At 32.3% G+C, this 17,735-nt stretch overlaps 1 protein-coding gene across 1 annotated transcript; it reads right to left on the reverse strand.

Annotated features, from left to right (window-relative positions):
- Positions 1-2,514: 2,514 nt before the first annotated feature.
- LOC118276479 (circadian clock-controlled protein daywake) lies at positions 2,515-17,184 on the reverse strand. The gene is made up of 5 exons (XM_035594815.2): positions 16,971-17,184; positions 11,716-11,935; positions 4,962-5,092; positions 4,318-4,473; positions 2,515-2,750 (listed from the first exon to the last, which is right to left on the reverse strand). Exons 1-5 carry the CDS (start codon positions 17,050-17,052, stop codon positions 2,584-2,586), a joined length of 756 nt encoding a protein of 251 aa, XP_035450708.1. The 5' UTR covers positions 17,053-17,184; the 3' UTR covers positions 2,515-2,583.
- Between the last annotated feature and the right edge of the window lie 551 nt (positions 17,185-17,735).

Genomic DNA, 17,735 nt, shown 5'->3' on the forward strand with positions numbered 1-17,735 from the left:
GAGGTGCGACTTGGAATAACAAAGTGGAGTGGAGTTTCAGAAGAAAGTAATGGATCGAAAAGGTGTTTATCGATTGGGAAATCTGTTTAAAGATGATGACGTTTATTGTCTTAGAAAAGATAAATGGTATCGGGTGTCTTTTAATCTTTTCTGAACAGTATGTTCTTTATAGCAAGGTCAAAGTAATATGATCATGCATGTTATTCCTTCGAGTTGTTTTTGTAATAATTATGTGCAAGAAAGAACTAAAAAACATTATAATTATTATGTGTAGAAATACTATGTGTAGAAATTACGACTTATCATTGTCATGTGAAATTTTACGGTAAAGACAATAAAAATACATTTTCTGAGTATCAGGATAATTATATTGTATGCAACACGACGTATTTACATAATGCCTTTTATTTCACGAAACAGGTAAGCAGAAAAACAGCTGCATTAAAGCAAGTCCCATAAATAAGCTTTGAACAAAATATTTAAGCAAACACGTAGGTACTTTATTAAAGTACAAATATCATTTTAAATTTGTAAAAAAGTTAATTAAAATATTAGCATACCTGCGATAGACTTTTACAGCGCTCATAAAGCTTGAAACTCGAGAAAAATCTGTTAGCTGACTGCCTTGAGTTATACGGACTGGGGAATATTAACAAACTTGTGTTGTAAAATACGTTTTTACGAGGGTTTTAAGTACAGATGGCAGCACATCAAACTACCCTTATCTGCCAAATTCCTACAATGCATTTGTTACCTTACATTTTTGTGATAAAGCTGAAAATCCATTAAATGTAATAAATTTGTTGTTGTTGTTTGATCTAAACGGTGTTTGAATTTTGCAAACTGTGAAAATTGATACGGTTCGGATTTGTGCCAAAAATCGTTCGTGAAATTTTATTTTTCATTAAGCTTTACTTTTTTGTTAGTGTTTAGAATGTTCAGATTACAGTTGTTTTATATTTTGCTGGGTGCCAATGTTTATCAAATCACGATAAATTGGAAGTTAGAAAGAATTTTCAATTAGTTTCTTTGTAAGATTGACTGCATTTAATTTTAATGCTCTATTTCTGAATTCTGATACATCATAGGAGTTTTATTTCGATATCTCTTTTGGCTGTTGGTAGTCGCTTTACCTATGTATAATGTTTATCTTTGATTCTCATAAGGACTAATGGACTTAGGCCTCATAAATTAAATGTTTCTACACAAATATAAGTTAAATCTAAATCAGTGCTAACCACACAAAATGGCTGATTACAATGATATAGCAGAATAATTTTAAGCGAAAAAATTTTTGCGTAGCAAATTACGATATACGGTATAAATAAAAGATCATTATTATTCATTATCATGCCCTTAGGCGATGGATGTGAAACGTCATCACTTATATTGAATCTATTAATCTTCTTACTGTGTGATTTTTTCTTATCAATGTTTTTCTTTAGGATTTCTTTGACGTGTTATTGGTGTAGGTTACTCGTTTGACCTATTTGTAGTTAGGACAAGTTGAAGGCTAAATGATCTTTTTATTTATTTATTATTTTTATTTTTAATTTAACATTTCGATAGCCTTATAGACCTTGACATGTGTCAAAATCAGCGAATGCAATATATTGTGATGAAATATTTAATTAAAATTTCGAAAAATGTTTTTTATGGAATTTCAATCAGTGTGATTTGATAAGTTTTCGTTGCTTTTATGTAAATAAATAGGTATATGATTAATATTATACTAACGTCTCAGATAGTTTGGTGCAAGTTGACTTATCAGACATAATTATTGTACTTTTGGAGACCTTGTAACAATGATGGTTGTTAGTAGTTGGTACCTATTAACAGATTAATTTTCAATTAATGTTACTTTTACTGAATAATTTTAAAGCTAAAGCTAAATTTTATTGGCTGGTAGCTGATGTACTATTAACTTAGGCTACTTTTATTAGTCATGCAGTCCATAATCCAAACAACCCAAGCCGCATCAACTAGTAGGTAATAAAAATGAGACAGTAATCTGTTAGCCACATAAAAAAATCTTACACATTGCCACTGTTGTCCAAGACCATTTAGTCACCATAAAAAAAATAGATGTAATGTAGAAAATCTAACGGAACAAATAATGGGCGAGGATCTAGTGGAAATGATCAAGACGCGGTAAGGGCGGTGCCCGTTCTAACGTCCAACTAAGACAAATGACGAGATATTCCGAGAATTAATGCTGCTGGTGACAAATCTCTTATTACTAGAGTATTATGGTGTAGTTTTCAATGTAGATAGGTTTTTTTTTTATTATACTTAACAGTCTTCTGTGAAGTTAACAGAGCACTTACTCTCTTTGTCAAGGATCGATTTAAACAACTGACTATATAAACATTAAGTCGCTGGTATTTGTAAGACAATCCTTTATATAACGAGACATCCACTTATTAAAATGAAATGCTATGGAATGAAAGGAAATGTATTGAAATGAAGTGAAATGAGGTCACTTCAATATAGAAATCAATAAAACAAAAAAACTATCTTAGAAAAAATGTAATAAACTAATCACCTTATACTTAATATGTAATTAATAATACTTTGTTCACACTAAAATTTAGGAATGGGAACATTTATGAGTTCTTCGTAGGGTACAGCTATAAAGAATTTTTCGATAGTCCGTATTGCTAGTTCCACTGCATAGTCCACTATCGGTTTTCCAAATTCTTCTGCCACCATCCGCCAATTTTCGTTTAGGAATTTAAGAACTGTTGTACCTGTAAATTGAAAAGATTTTATTTTGTTATGTTGTTTTCATATTTTGTATACAGACACACGTATCGTAGGCCTTTTGTTACCGATGGGGTAGATTGAGATGCATATTAAGTCACGTAATGTGACTGTACCATGTACACCCACTTTTTACCATTTATGTTATAAGTCCCATGTAATAGGGGTTAAACCTATTGTCATATGCTGGACACAATTCCAGAGTCCGTGCTACTACAGGGAAATATTGGATCAACTGAAAAATTCCCAGTAATACTTTGACGGACCCGGGAACCGAATCCGACTTTAAACTAAGTATAAAGGTTTCTTATACCCATTTAAAGCAAATACTATGTTGCTCGGATAACCTTTTTAAGTAGGTATGAGATTATGTTGTCAGTTTTTACAATAATTTCCAACGCATACCAGGACTACCTTGTTACAATTCTATCAATAATGGAACAAGGTGAAACAAGTTCAAGAAATTATATTTTTATTATAATAATAATTCAAAGGAAATCAATAATTATCATCTGCATCAGACCTTGGCTAGTCAGATAGTTATTATGTTGGTGCCAGACATGTGCGCACTGGTTTGTTCACATTGTGTGATACGAAAAAAAATGCATCAAAATGTTTTAAACTAGCAGACGGATCACCTGATGGTAAGCAATCACCGCTGCCCACACCAAACACCAGGGAAGTTACAAGTGCGTTGCCGGCCTTTTGGGGGTTAGAAATTAAAGGGTTGTTGGGGAATCGGGGATTTGAAGATTGGGAAGGGGTAAATGGGCCTCGTTGGTTTTCTGTGAGGCCGTGTTAAAATAAATACAAATGTCCGTGTGATCAACGTGAACACTTATATGAACAATTCAGTGCGCACTTGTCTGGCACTAGCATTATGCCAGATAGGATTTGCAATTGCGATGTAGGTCAATAGTATGTACTCGTAGTATGTATGTATGCATTCACGGATATCGGATATGCACATCTTGATCGATAGAGGATTTCCTTAGAGGATACAGCGTTGGGGACAATTAAGTAAAATAATTGCCATTGTAGCCATTGTCGCTTATTGATTAGTAGAATCGAGGACAGTAGTCATTTCCGATAATTCCGCAGTTTTACTAATTAGACGGATAGGTGTGGTGGAAATTGTCAATTACTAGCAAGTACTATAAGCATATAGTACTTCTACTAGCGAGCTCACGACTGTTTAATGTGGCAAATTTATCCAGTCTAATATTAAAATAAATACTCGTAAGATTACTAATAGGTTCCAGTAATTATTTGACTTTTACTTTAGGTAACAATAATTTTATGTACCTCGTATTCAGAAGGTTTCGAACGAGTTTGTTTTACGTTTATTGTAATCGAAACGAAATCGCGTTCGGCGATTGGTTTGGTTGGTTTATTCGAGTCGGCCACTCATAGCGCCGAACGCACTTTCGTTCCGATTACATTAAACTTAGTGTAAACTCATACTAAGGATACTGGTCATATTTAACGATATAACTTTTTTAAAATATGTAGAAGAATTTACTTGTTCTTTTAACTATAAGAAGTTATACTTACTAAGTTCTTTGCTCTCCTTAAAGAGATTTTCAAGTTCAAACGAGACTCGATCACCGTAGTCAAAGGTGTATTTGTAGTTTTTCAACGAAAAGTGATTGACGCCTTTGTTATCTTTTATGTATTTCGTTTTAATGTCGACCTTCATGCGGAGATTAGCTGTAACAAAAACGAAGCAATTATTTAGTTATTTAAAATAACATTTTAAGAATCGTAGCTATTGGTTCCTTTGTCTCTGTCTACCCCTATAGGAGACAGGCGTGAGATTATGTTTGTATGTATGTTTAAATAACATTTTTCTGTGAGCATGGTTTTCTGCCTACAATATTCTTAAACGGTTGTGAAAATTACCCAAATGTTCATACAAAAACAAATTCCATTTTAAAATGATGACGTGAAAACTTCCTTACCGCGAAAAGAAAACTAAACTCCCCTGTGCTATCACAATAAATATTTAAAAATGCATAAGATGAAAACGTTGATTTTCTCCCCTCTGTGTACAAAGACAACAGTTTACATAATAATTTGTTAATCTCCGCAAACTGCAGGGAATTTGAAAATGCAAAGATGGTAACTTAAAAGCGAGATAAAGAGAAGAAGTTGAAACCATAACAAAGTGTTGAATTATTTATCAAATTGTTACTTACTGAGCTTAATTTTGGCATTGCCCGCACCGTCGATAGGGAATAGAAGAATTCTTCCGTTGGCATCGTAGGTACCCTTTATAGTCAAGTTGCAGTGGAATGCAAGAACGAAGTGACGCTTTTCGAGTTCGGAACTGTAAAGAAATGTAAAATTTTATTGAGTAGTTATTTTGGGGTATAGGTAAAATTATAAGAGCTGAGGTAGGTCAAAAGATCGTTTCAGGTGAGATCGTGGTCAAACGCCTGTGTAGTTTAAGATTAAAAAAAAATGGCGGAAAATCTTTGTGCCTCTACTTCAATAACTAAGAGAAACTCTTGTAAGCGTCAGAACTTTACCTAATATTTTTTTAAAGACATTAAATATCGTATTAATTTCGCTAATACAACAAATTAACCCTTAAGTATTTTTTTTTACATCTCAGAGTAACATACGGACATAACACCTCCTCCTTTTTTGAAGTCGGTAAAAATAATGTTGACGACATCATAAACACAAATTCTTCCGCATCATGACAGTGTAGGTACAGCCCTAACAAAATGCCGACCTAATAACATTGAAGTTTGTTTGCGAAGTTTGAATTCTTTGCTTGTAATTAACACTTTGAGAGATGAAGTTTTTAACGTAAAAAATAATGTTTAAAGGTACCTTTTATGAAGTGTGATTGTTTGTTTTATATTTCCTTGTTTATATTTGTTTAGGTTGTTAGTGAATTTCATGGTGAGACCTTCAATTGTCAATGTGAATAGATACCAAGGGACTGGTCTGATGCCTTGATGGCAATGAAAACTAGACGCTTTTGAAGAAATAACTCGAAGCCTGGTATTATTTTTTGCTTCGCTTCTCATGTGTGAAGACGAGAATTCGAGACATACCATCGGCAACTACCAATATGACTATTTCCAAGTTGTACGTACGGGTGATTTCTAAGATTATTTAGACACTAATGACAAACGGTGATGGAAAAGAAAACATCGTGAGGGTTGTAATGCCTATAATTTCTATATTATAAGTTTGACATCGCCACCCCGCATAGAGCAAGCGTAGTGATTTATGCACAAACCTTCCCTGTGTGCGAAGATGCCTTTGGTCAGCAGTGGCCACTTATAAGCTGTTGATGTGATGTGTGATTATTGTATTACAATAGGAACAAATCCTATGGAAGTAATAGATTTGTACAAACGTAGAATCCATTTGCAATTTGTTTCACTTGTAGATTTTAAGACATACAAAGTCACGTGTAACTTTTTGTGTCAATTAATAAATTACTATTTTTTATTCAGTTTATTAATAACTAGATTTATCATATTAGCATACAGTTTAGATTTATTTTTGAGTTGCTAACCTTGACTTCTAAAATATTTTTAAAGTCGAATTAAAAATATATTGAATGCACCTATAATATTAAATGCAGAGGTCAAATTAAATGCAGTTAATTAACTTTACAGTTTTAAATACCTGTTTTTGTGCACACATACCAAAAAACTGTATCAGGTAAGGCATCGTTAAAGAAACAAAAAAACCGGCCAAGTGCGAGTTGGACTCGCCCATGAAGGGTTCCGTAACAGCAAGTAGATGACATAATATAAAAGTTATAAAATAACTTGGTTTTACATAGAGTTTGTATAAACGACAAAGTTATATTTGCGGTTTTTGAAAATGTTTTATTTCTTAGAAACTAATAATGATATCTGGTTCAAACCAATTTTCGTTGTTAGTTTCTATTAAAATCTACAGCATATATTTTTTTTAGTTTTCTCACTCTCTTATTTTAAAAGTTAGAGGGGGGGGGGACACTAATTTTTCCACTTTGGAAGCGTCTAACTTTCAAACGGTTGATTTTGACGAAAAATGGTTTTAGGAACCTTAATGCCTTTTTTAAAGACCTATCCATAGACACCCATCACGGATATGTTAGCTGAAAAAAATTTTTTTTTGAATCAGTTCCATGTATGGATTGCCCCCCTTTAATTTTAAAATTTATTAATTTTTGTTCAAAATTCGAATAACGGTTACCAAACTACATCAACCTACAAAGTTTCAACTATGTAGGCCCAACAGTTTCGGAAATAAATGGCTGTGACATACGGACGGACGGACGGACGGACGGACAGACAGACATGACGAATCTATAAGGGTTCCGTTTTTTGCCATTTGGCTACGGAACCCTAAAAAGACTTAAAAGTGAATGGCATTGCTTCAACCAAAAATTAAATTAGGTACGCTCGAGAGGTTTTGTACGAAGAATGAACATTTAAGTTTTTATTTAAATCTAGTACTTATGTTTGTTTGTATGTAGTTTCTTATGTTTATTTTTTTTATTAAAATCCTTTATTTGTTTTATCAAAAATATTACATACATAAACCCACCAAACTGTTAAGACAGTTTGACGGCGTTTTTTAATTGTCTATGAAATGTGTTAACCTTCTATTTTACATTTTTAATAATATACACGACAAGAGTAAAATTAATTTTAATATAATGTACTAAGTTATCACCACTATTACAGAGGTAAATAGAAATTATGTTTTTTTTTATTAATAATTATATTTGAGGAGTTTCTGGAAATTATTTCTTTGTCCCTCTAAACCGCAGAATAAACAAGCAGCTTCCTTAATCGTTTGGGACTTATTTGTCAATAACACAAACACCACAAACGGAAGGACATTACAATGTATGTACCTACATATGTACATTATACATAATTAATATGTATATAAATTGTTATTGATTAATTGATACAGAATGATATTTTGTTTGTTTCGATTATCTATGTTCGAGAAATTTCGATTAATTGACGTGTTTATAAATAAGATCATTGAAATTCACATTGTACATTTGAAATATCTTTATTATGTTTTAATTTTAATTTTTGATTAGATGTGTCATTGACTGGTTTGCCTTATTAAATGCATGGGCGTTAAATAAATATAAACTTTATTTATATACTGGTTTCTAAATTTATCTATTTTTTATTTTTGTAATATTTTTAAACGGTGTTACTTACCTTTGCCTTGCTTTTTTCACAAAATTTAACTGCCTTAACTCAGAGACATTAATGGTTACTTTAACTATTCTTTAGTAAAGTTTTTCGAATACAATTGCTAAGGACTAGATTAAGAATCCATTACATGACTCTGAGTATTGCAGTAAGTCTATAAATTGTTTATTAAACTGTCTCTATAATAAAAAATAATAGGTACAGACAGTAACTTGAATTAATTGCTTGATAAGAAAACAATCAGTTTTCCTGTCTCACATTACTAGTTCTCACAGACAATGCTTTTATATCATTGAATGTTAATTTTGATCTACAAGATGTTATGAATGACGTCCAATAAATGACATCATAACATCAAGACCATTTTGATCCGAAAGTACAGACTGACGTGGGTCCACATCAAACTATACATAACCAGTTTATCTTGGTCTCGCTTTATAAGATCTTTCCGCACATTCGACGGTCAGTTTATACTAGTTTTGTATACGTTGATGTGTAGTGTCTTCTAAACAATACATTTTACATTAGCTAGACGTGATATCGACGGCGGCCAAATCTGAGCCATAACATAAACACTCCAGATTACAAATTTGGAAAACAATAACTCTTCGAGGCCTTAAATGTTTCCGAATCACATTTGTATAACGACAGTCATTGTTTGAATATTTTCTATACAATAGTGCATAAATCTATCGAAGAGATGACTAGCTTTTGCCTGCTGCGTCATGGGCTTCTAAGGATAGTAGGTACTTCTTTAATACACTGTTTGATTCTAGACCATCTTTCTAATATTATTATAAATGCAAAAGTTTCTGTGTTTGTGTGTATGTTTATAACTCTGTCACGTCAAAACGGCTGTAGGGATCGGAATCTATACATAGTATAAAACAAAGTCGCCCATTTTGTCTGTAGTCCCTTCGTATGCATAAAACTTTAAAACTACGCAACGGATTTTGATGCGGTTTTCACTAATAGAAAGAGTATTTTCTCCGACAGGTTTTTATATATAATTGAAATACATTGAAACTATATTAGCTGAGTTATAGCGATTTATGTCCAAGAAGTCAGAAAAAAAATCTAATTGAAAATTGCATTTGTGCGTGCGCCGCTTATACCGTTGGATACAAGTAAGAACAATGTATAGCAAAAACATTGGTCTTTATTAGTTCTACAAAAAAGTCCGCGATGACATATATCCAGCTTTTTTATTTAAGTCACAAAAACTACTTTTCTGTATTAAAAAAACATTTAATTCGTTGGGTGATGTTTAACTGGTGATATAACCAATAATACATATAACCTTATCATAATAAGTAAGTTCATCATCACGAGCATTTAATTTAGATTATTTTTGCAGTTTACAGTGTGTTATTTAGACATATAGTTTAGGAGATATCACGATATTAGTATTGCGGCACGGTACGGGCCGGCCGCGGCGGCGGGGGCAGCGTCCCTATAAATAATATTAAAAAGTAGGTACTACGACTTTGATCTATACATATAAGACAAAAAAAAATCTGTACATTACTTAAATATTTTTTCCAAAAACTGATAGGGGGCGATCAAAGAAGAGTCACAGAAACCAAAAAACACGCGGTTAAGGGAAAGAGAAGTTATTGTGAATTGAAAATTAGTACCTATCCAATATGTGTTGGTGCGTTGACTGTATTTGTCGAAGTAGCGGGATACACGCAAACGAAGTTGCGCGGGTCAGCTAGTGTTTGATATACAAGTAAATTATGATCTTCAAACTAATAATCTTTTTTTAACTGGGTGCGTTTACAAACATACAAGTTCACATACACATGACACCCAGACCAGAGTCAATTTGTGGATCACATAAAGAGGTACTCCGTGCGGGATCGAACCCGCTAGACAATGCGTCAGTCAATCTATCTTTATTTTAATTTGGAAGATCAAGATTCACTTAATAATGAAAAGGGTAACAAACATCCAGAGGTTGTTTCAAACTTTCACATTTATACTATCAGTAGATTATAAAAACGACACGGTCAGGTCACATGCTGACACGCTATTAAAGTTTAATCTTAACGGAAATGAAGTGGTTACTGTGATCGAAAGCGGCCAGAGAACAGGCATCTACTATAGTAGGTACATCACAGATGTTTAGTTATTATCTAATGAAAAATAAGTTTACTAATTTTGTTTTATGGTATAAGCCGGTAAATGAGCTGACGTATCGCCTGATGGTAAGCAATCGCCGCCGCTCATGCACACCCGAAACACCAGAGGTGTTACAAGTGCGTTGCTGATCTTTTGGGGGTTAAGAATTTAAGGGTTGTTGCCAAATTGGGGATTAGACAGATTGGGGTGGGGGGTAATAGGGCCTTGAGTAAGCTCACTCACACAACGAAACACAATGCAAGCGTTGTTTCATGCCGGTTTTCTGTGAGGCCGTGGTATCATTCTGGTCGAGCCTGCCCATTCGTGCCGAAGCATGGTTCTCACACACTTAAAAATTGGAATATTATTTGTAATATCCGTAGTTTTTATAACAACTAGTTAATTAGAACCTCTTCCTTTTTGGGAAGTCGGTTAAAGAGTTCACGTTATCGGCACCACATAAAATATCTTTCTTCTATTTAATCCTAACCTTTGATTAATGATTAAATAATTACAGCTATAATTTTAAAAACAAGCGCTTTGTTCAACGTGCGTTTCTCTAACGAGATTTGATATTATTTTTAAATTAGTGACCGCAAGCAATTTGTAGGTCACATTGTTCTAAAATTAGGAACAATAATGGAGATAGGTTTTATAAGTTAATTTGACAAATAATCACGGACACATGATTATAGTGAGAGATTTTAGCATTAGGTACGTGCCTAATGACAACAATCATTATTCTAATGAATCTAGATCACATCATTATACATAGGCACGCCGTCCATTGCCGAACAAAGGCAAAACATTTCTCCAGGTTCAGTCTAAAGTTTTGCTTGGCAAAAAGAATATTTAGGTCTTCTATATTTGAAAACTTTCTCCGATATTTCGGCACTATTGCAAGCACCATGATCACAGTAACTCATTCGTATTAAAAAACATGGTAAAGGTATCCCGGTTTAAGTTTCAATTCTAAAACATACATAGTTACGGTATATTTTTACTTTCCTAGGTATCCCAAATTATAATTTAAGGAAACGATACGTCGATATCATACACGTAGTAATCTACATTTTATATAATGCAGGTATAAGGTAAAAATAGTTACATAACATGTTTGCCATGAAGTGTGGATATTTATCTTTATATCCTTAGTAATTAGGCACAATTTTCCTATTAAGTTATGTTCTAAACTAGTTTTAAAGGCCACGAAGAAAAGATTACCGTCATTTGCTATATTTTCCTCATTTTCAGCTTATGCTTTAGTATCTAGTAAATTATTATTATGTGTATCTTACGTCATATTATTTACTTGGTTTTATTATTATTTATTTTCTAGTCCTTATTCTTATTCAAATGGTATAATAAAATTGAAACCGCACGCCATGTTCAAAAATGGTAAGCAAAATTGAAATGCGAAATGAAATACTTCTAGGCGAAGGTAACTCTCAAATTGCTGCATCGAAATAGATAACACATTTTTACATACTTTTCGTCACTAGACTTTTGACCCTAAAAATCATCCAATGACTTCTTCTTCTTCAACTACGCACTCGTTTCTCAGGTGCATTATAAAACCTAGACTTAATAATAGCCATGACAAAAATAGAAATTGTGATGTTTTAATACTCACACAACATCATCAACAATGCATTTTCTGAATCCAGACACTTTTCCTCCATAGAAGGTGAAGGTCAAACCACTCAATGGGATGGAGAGTTTCTCGATGGTAAATGGATCTAGAACTGGAACACCAAGTTCTGGAATGCCTTTAACGAAATCTGGAATAGCTTCTTGCGTTGATTTCACCAAGCATTCTCTGGATGTCTCATTGCAAGGGTGAATGTAGTCGGCTGAAATAAAATAAGATTTTTTGTAAGTTATGTGACCAGACAATTTTTGGATATGACATCATATATTTTGTAGCCTTTATTTTGAGAGAGGGAAATTATCCAATGACTTCTCCCGCCTTGGGAGAAGCGAGAGGGAGTGTCAGACCCAATTCCTACACCTGATTTTCGAGCCGGAGCCTCGGTGTAAAAATGTTAGGTACGCTACAGACCTGTATAACTAGGATTATAGGTGCCAAAATGACGATCTGCGATTAGAAAATGGTTTAAAAGTGTTTAAAGTAATTGAACTTTTGACTATATGTATTAAATATTAAATTATATTTAAGTATATGAGTTAACACGAGTTTTCAGCGATATTTTATTATGAAGAAACTTAATTTAGTTTTTTGTATAAGTTATAGGTAAATGCAAGATACCTTGAACTACGAAGTAATCTTATAATAACGCTAAGCAACGACTTTTTTGTGATAGGTACCTACTATCATTTTAAAACATAGCAGGAACATAAATAATAGTTATTCCTGCGTCTACAACTGGTTTTAGTTCAGGTGGTAAATATGTTAATTGTTTATTAATAATTTTGATGACGCACGACTTCAACCATAAAAAAGGATAGTTTTATTAAAACTAATTTATATGATACCTACTATATGTAGAAATATATTTTAAATTAAATTTTTCTTCACAGACAATAATGAAATACTTTTGTAATATATTTATGCATTTTATTTTTATGACGTGGTTCAACAACTAAAATGTTTAAAGAAAACATTTATTATGCATCGCTCGATGTTAATGATTAAAACTTTTTGATTTGCATTATTTAACTTTAATATATATATGTAGATATTTATAGGCTATATGACAGAAAAAGTAATATGGTAATGAACTTTTTTGGAGTGGGAGAAAATCATCCAATGACTTTTTCCGACGTCCTAAGTCTCACTGACTACAAACCAACCCGTTCCTACTCCTGTTTTCCGAACCAGAGCTCCGGTAAGCAGTTTCAAGATGCGATGGACTGCAGTAGAATCCTCTAAAGTTACAGTTATTTTTACCAACCAACCTAAAAACCATCGCTCAACTAATATTACTATAGCGCAAGAGAGCTCTTCAACTAATCCATTATTTCTATCATTACGGACTGGTGAAAATTAAAATGTCTTTAAGCGTCTCCTATCTTAGGATTCCTTAAAATCTAAGAAAGGTTGGCTTAAATCTTGCTCCAAAGTTGTTTAACAAGCCATCATCGTTTTTATAGAACGACAGTGATTTAAATCACAAGCACTTATTAGAACTAAAGAACGCAATTAGGCTATTAATTGTATATGTAGGTACTCATTTACATAATATGAATGATGACTTTTCAAATATCTTGCTCTTATGTACTGCGTATAATGTCAGGTACCTACTAAATAAACATCATCTAGGTACCAAAACAAATATTTACTAAATACCTATATTATTTGCGACGTTTGTAAGTCTAGAACCTTTTGTAACTTACAACTGTCTACGAAGTTTAGTAGTAGCAAACAATGTTATGAAACTAAATATATAATACTTATGAATGAATCGGATTCCGATCCTATTGTGAAAAATCGTCTTAGAACTCCTTTGACTGCGAAAGATGAAACAAATCGTCTGACTCTTATACAATACAATCTATACATATAATAAAACTGTAGAAGTGTAAATTCTGTACATTAAAAATATAAAAAAAAAATGTTATGGGGATGTTACTAGGTAGATACTTAACTAAAAAATGTATATTCTGTACACTGAAAATATTAAAAAAAATGTAGGGGATGTTACTAGGTAGATACTTAACACAAAAATGTGATATGAAAAAACCCGCTTCCCGCAAAAACTATCGTTCCGATTACGATGAATCTTGATATAGTTACACTTTAGTATTCTGGGCATAACACTGGGTACTTTTTATCCCGAAAAAGTAAATACACTAAAAACAAAATTGTGCGGCACGATCTCTAGATTTACGAAAATATGAACATAGATAATATAATTTATTTTTCGTTTAGAATTCTACACAAGTTCATAATTTTCCTAGAAAATTTATTAACTCACGGTTCTTATTATTTTCCGGTGATATTTATACGCTAATACGTTACACGTCAATCAAATATTAAATCTAAAATCAATAAACCAATTTAATATAAACATTTGGAATTAATATAACATTTCCTTTATTGGCATGTAAAATTAAATGTTTAATTTTGAAGTATTAAATAGGATTCCTAAAATATTAGCTCATATCAATAGATTTATTTGTAAGCGATGGATGAAAACATTCCATTACGAAATAACTACCAAATATTAAATTCATATTCATATAATCCTATGTCATTGTATTCATTTCGTTTTACTCTGAAATATTTAAAAAAAAATATGTTTCGTTATTTTTATTGCATCCTACACCAAGATTTTGTCATAATAATGTTAGTATATCGTAATTGTACTATAATGTAAACTTAGGTAAACCATGAACATAAACTAACATTATCATTAAAACTTGAGACGGGATATTTACCATGTTTCCAGTTCATCCGTGATCATGGCGCTTGCAACAGTGCCGAAATATCGGAAACTCATAGGCATAAATAAACATGGTAAATATCCCGTCTCAAGTTCTAATGATAAATTTAATGCTAACGGTTCGTAAACTTGACGGTATTTCACACATGAGTTTCCTTCATGATTAAGTAAATGTATGTTTTGGTCGTATTAAGTAACCAAAATTACTTGGCCGGCCGGCGTGAAGGGCAAAGTCAAGGTTTCATCGAGAACTAGTTTACTCTTTATACGAAAGAGAATTTTAGATAGTTGTTGTCGCTTGGTTGTAGGATTAAATTAATTAGAATAAGATATTTATAGAAATTGAATGTTTTTTGAGTGAAATGTTCGCAAATATATTTTTACAAGTGAATGGTCTTGGATTGACTAGATGTTATTTATTTTGTTTTTTCCTTTGTTCGTTCACCGGTTTTAAACACAAACTAGGTACAATAATTTACGGTATTCACAAAGACCTGTCTATGTTGTCCCAAAGTCACTATTTATAAACTAAAGTCAAATATAGGTAATATCTTCATTTTTATCACGCAAACTAAGACACACTTTCCTATTCAGACTATTATAAAAGTCATTTAATTAATGTAAGAACACATTAAGTAATCGGTTTGAAAAGTGGACAATAAAATAATTTAATCTGTAGTTTTAATTAATAAACTCATTACTGTCTTGTTTAAATTTCTCATGCTGTTATTGTTATACTGTTTATTCCATCTAGGTATTCTATTTTACTACTACAAAAAAAGATTTTAAGTCTGCTCCGTTGGTCGAGTGCAAATGCCGGACAAGGGGTTAAATTTCCGGATCGGGCAAAGTATTTCTGGGCTATTTTCAGTTTTTTTTTTTTTAGGTTGTGTCCAGGATATGGCAATAGGCTCACCCCCTATTACATGAGACTTTAATAAAGAATAATTTTCATTCAAAGTTAGTTTTTCTAAAATTACTGTACATAATTTCTACCTGCTTTCCCTCATTTACGACTCTAAAAGATCTATTTCAAAAATGAATTTAATGTTAATGTCGCATATAACGAAAATAGGTTTGATATTGATGATCTACACTACTCTTATGCGGGAAGAAAAATCATAGCATGGGTCAATGGCATCCAAAATAAAAAGCAAACCAGATCTACTCGTAACCAAACCCACGCATTCATTCCAATAAAATTATTATCTAACAAGTTATGTTATAATAACGGTAATCACAATTATAATATAATTATCATAACCGATTAGCATTTGAACAAGCTCTTTCCAATTCATAAACTTCTAAGCGTTAATTCATATAATGGTAATTATAATTTCAAAAACATAACCTTGTATGTACTTCCACTAATGCAATTGATGTAACCTTACATTCAATTTGTAATTAAAAAATCGTGTTATTATTTTCTTTGTTTAGTTGTAGCTGATTTGATAGAGGTCAAGATACACATGGACGTTGCTATTAAAGATTGCAAGCGTTATTACTGTGTTTAGTTTTTCTCAATCGCGGTTATGTAGAATTTACTTTTATTGTAAACCATTTAAAAATAACATAAACCTAAAGCTCTTTTTCAGGGGGAAAAGTCAACTAATTATTCATTCCACTCTGGGTGAGGGAGAAATAAAGAGAGTGTCAGACTCTTACTGACTAGAAACCACCCCGTTCCTACTCCTGCTTCGATCGAATCCGGGTAACCCCTTTAGTTGTCCGCAGATTCGGATAAAACTAAAACTCTGATATGCAGACTCTGTGAGTATTATTTATATCTCAATCTCCAATACATTAGTTTTTCTTTAAATCGTTCTTAAATAATTCTGTTTTACTATGCTTCTATCGTGTGGAAGAACCCATTCTTTCTTTATTATATATTATGTCTAACACAAAATATCGACTGCATGACCAAGAATTTGGCAAAGAACACCACAAGATACACGACTGTAATTTATTTCAGCAATCCTTTTGAGTTATGATCAGGAAATGCCTTCGAAGTTTGACCCTCCCAAAAAAAGTTTATACCTAATAAAGAACGTTCTACATTTGCTATTAAGTTCAAGTTAGGAAGGCTTATGTTTTACCGATTAATCATTTCTGTTATGTCAAGTATTTAATATGCCTTCTGAAGTTCATGTTATATCAAACCAATTTTTTTTAAATTTTGAGTGACTTCATTGTTTAGTTTACAAATAAACCCAATGAATTTACCATACTTTTCTTATATTTCGTAAACATTTTATTTGGAATCTAATAAAAATATTCAGTAGTAAAGAGAGAAAGTAAAATAAGATCACGTTCATAACGATTAACTTAAAAAGAAATAATTTAAATCACGACTAAATGAAAATAAAACGTCATTAAAAAATAAAAGAAAACCTCTTTGTTAGCCTTGGTTAAATGAAAATAAATTTATCTTGAAAAATAGAAAATAAAACGAATTTAAATAAAGAACGCAACGTCAACTTACGCGCCAATTTAGCATATCCAGTATCCACAGCAAATATTGAAAAACATAACAAAACACTGGTGATAGGCACTTGCCAACTCATTTTGGGCTCACTCAATGTTCAACAATTAAAGGCGGTTGTACTACTGTATCGTCGGCCGTAGGTTTAACAGCTATATATCGACTAAATGGAAAGATTATAGTGAGACCTTCAACCGCCGACATTGTAGGCAAACGACCGGTCCGAGACGAACTCTGCGGCAAATTATCGTCTTCATTACCGACTAGATATGACATAAACTATAAACCCTTTGCAAATGTTTAACTTTACCTATAAACACGTGTATAAAAGAACTTATTAATATACAGTCTAACTGCTATCCTCAGAGACTCAGAGACATTTAATGATTACTTAAACTATTCCTTAGTAACGATTTTGTATCGAAAACAATTTCTAAGGACTGGGTTAAGTGGCTATTAAATGACTCTGAGTGGGGCGGCAAATACCTAGGATTTAAAACTAGAGGGAGTGACTTTTTATACCACGAGAATGCGGGCGAAGCCATTGGCAGAAGCTAGTTTCCCATATTTGTTAAAAGAAAGTGACTAACATAAAAATGTCAATGTTTAGTCAACTTTTCTATTGTATAGGATAAGTTACTCTAGTTAGCGCCATTATGTTTAACACGTGCAAAAACGTGTTTATAAATTAAGATTATTTTACTAACTTTGAAAAAAATGAATTTTCGTTCTATTATTTATATACAAAGGTAGGTACTACCTAGG

This window comes from Spodoptera frugiperda, chromosome 31 (genome assembly GCF_023101765.2).
Source record: "Spodoptera frugiperda isolate SF20-4 chromosome 31, AGI-APGP_CSIRO_Sfru_2.0, whole genome shotgun sequence".
Classification (NCBI taxonomy): domain Eukaryota; kingdom Metazoa; phylum Arthropoda; class Insecta; order Lepidoptera; family Noctuidae; genus Spodoptera; species Spodoptera frugiperda.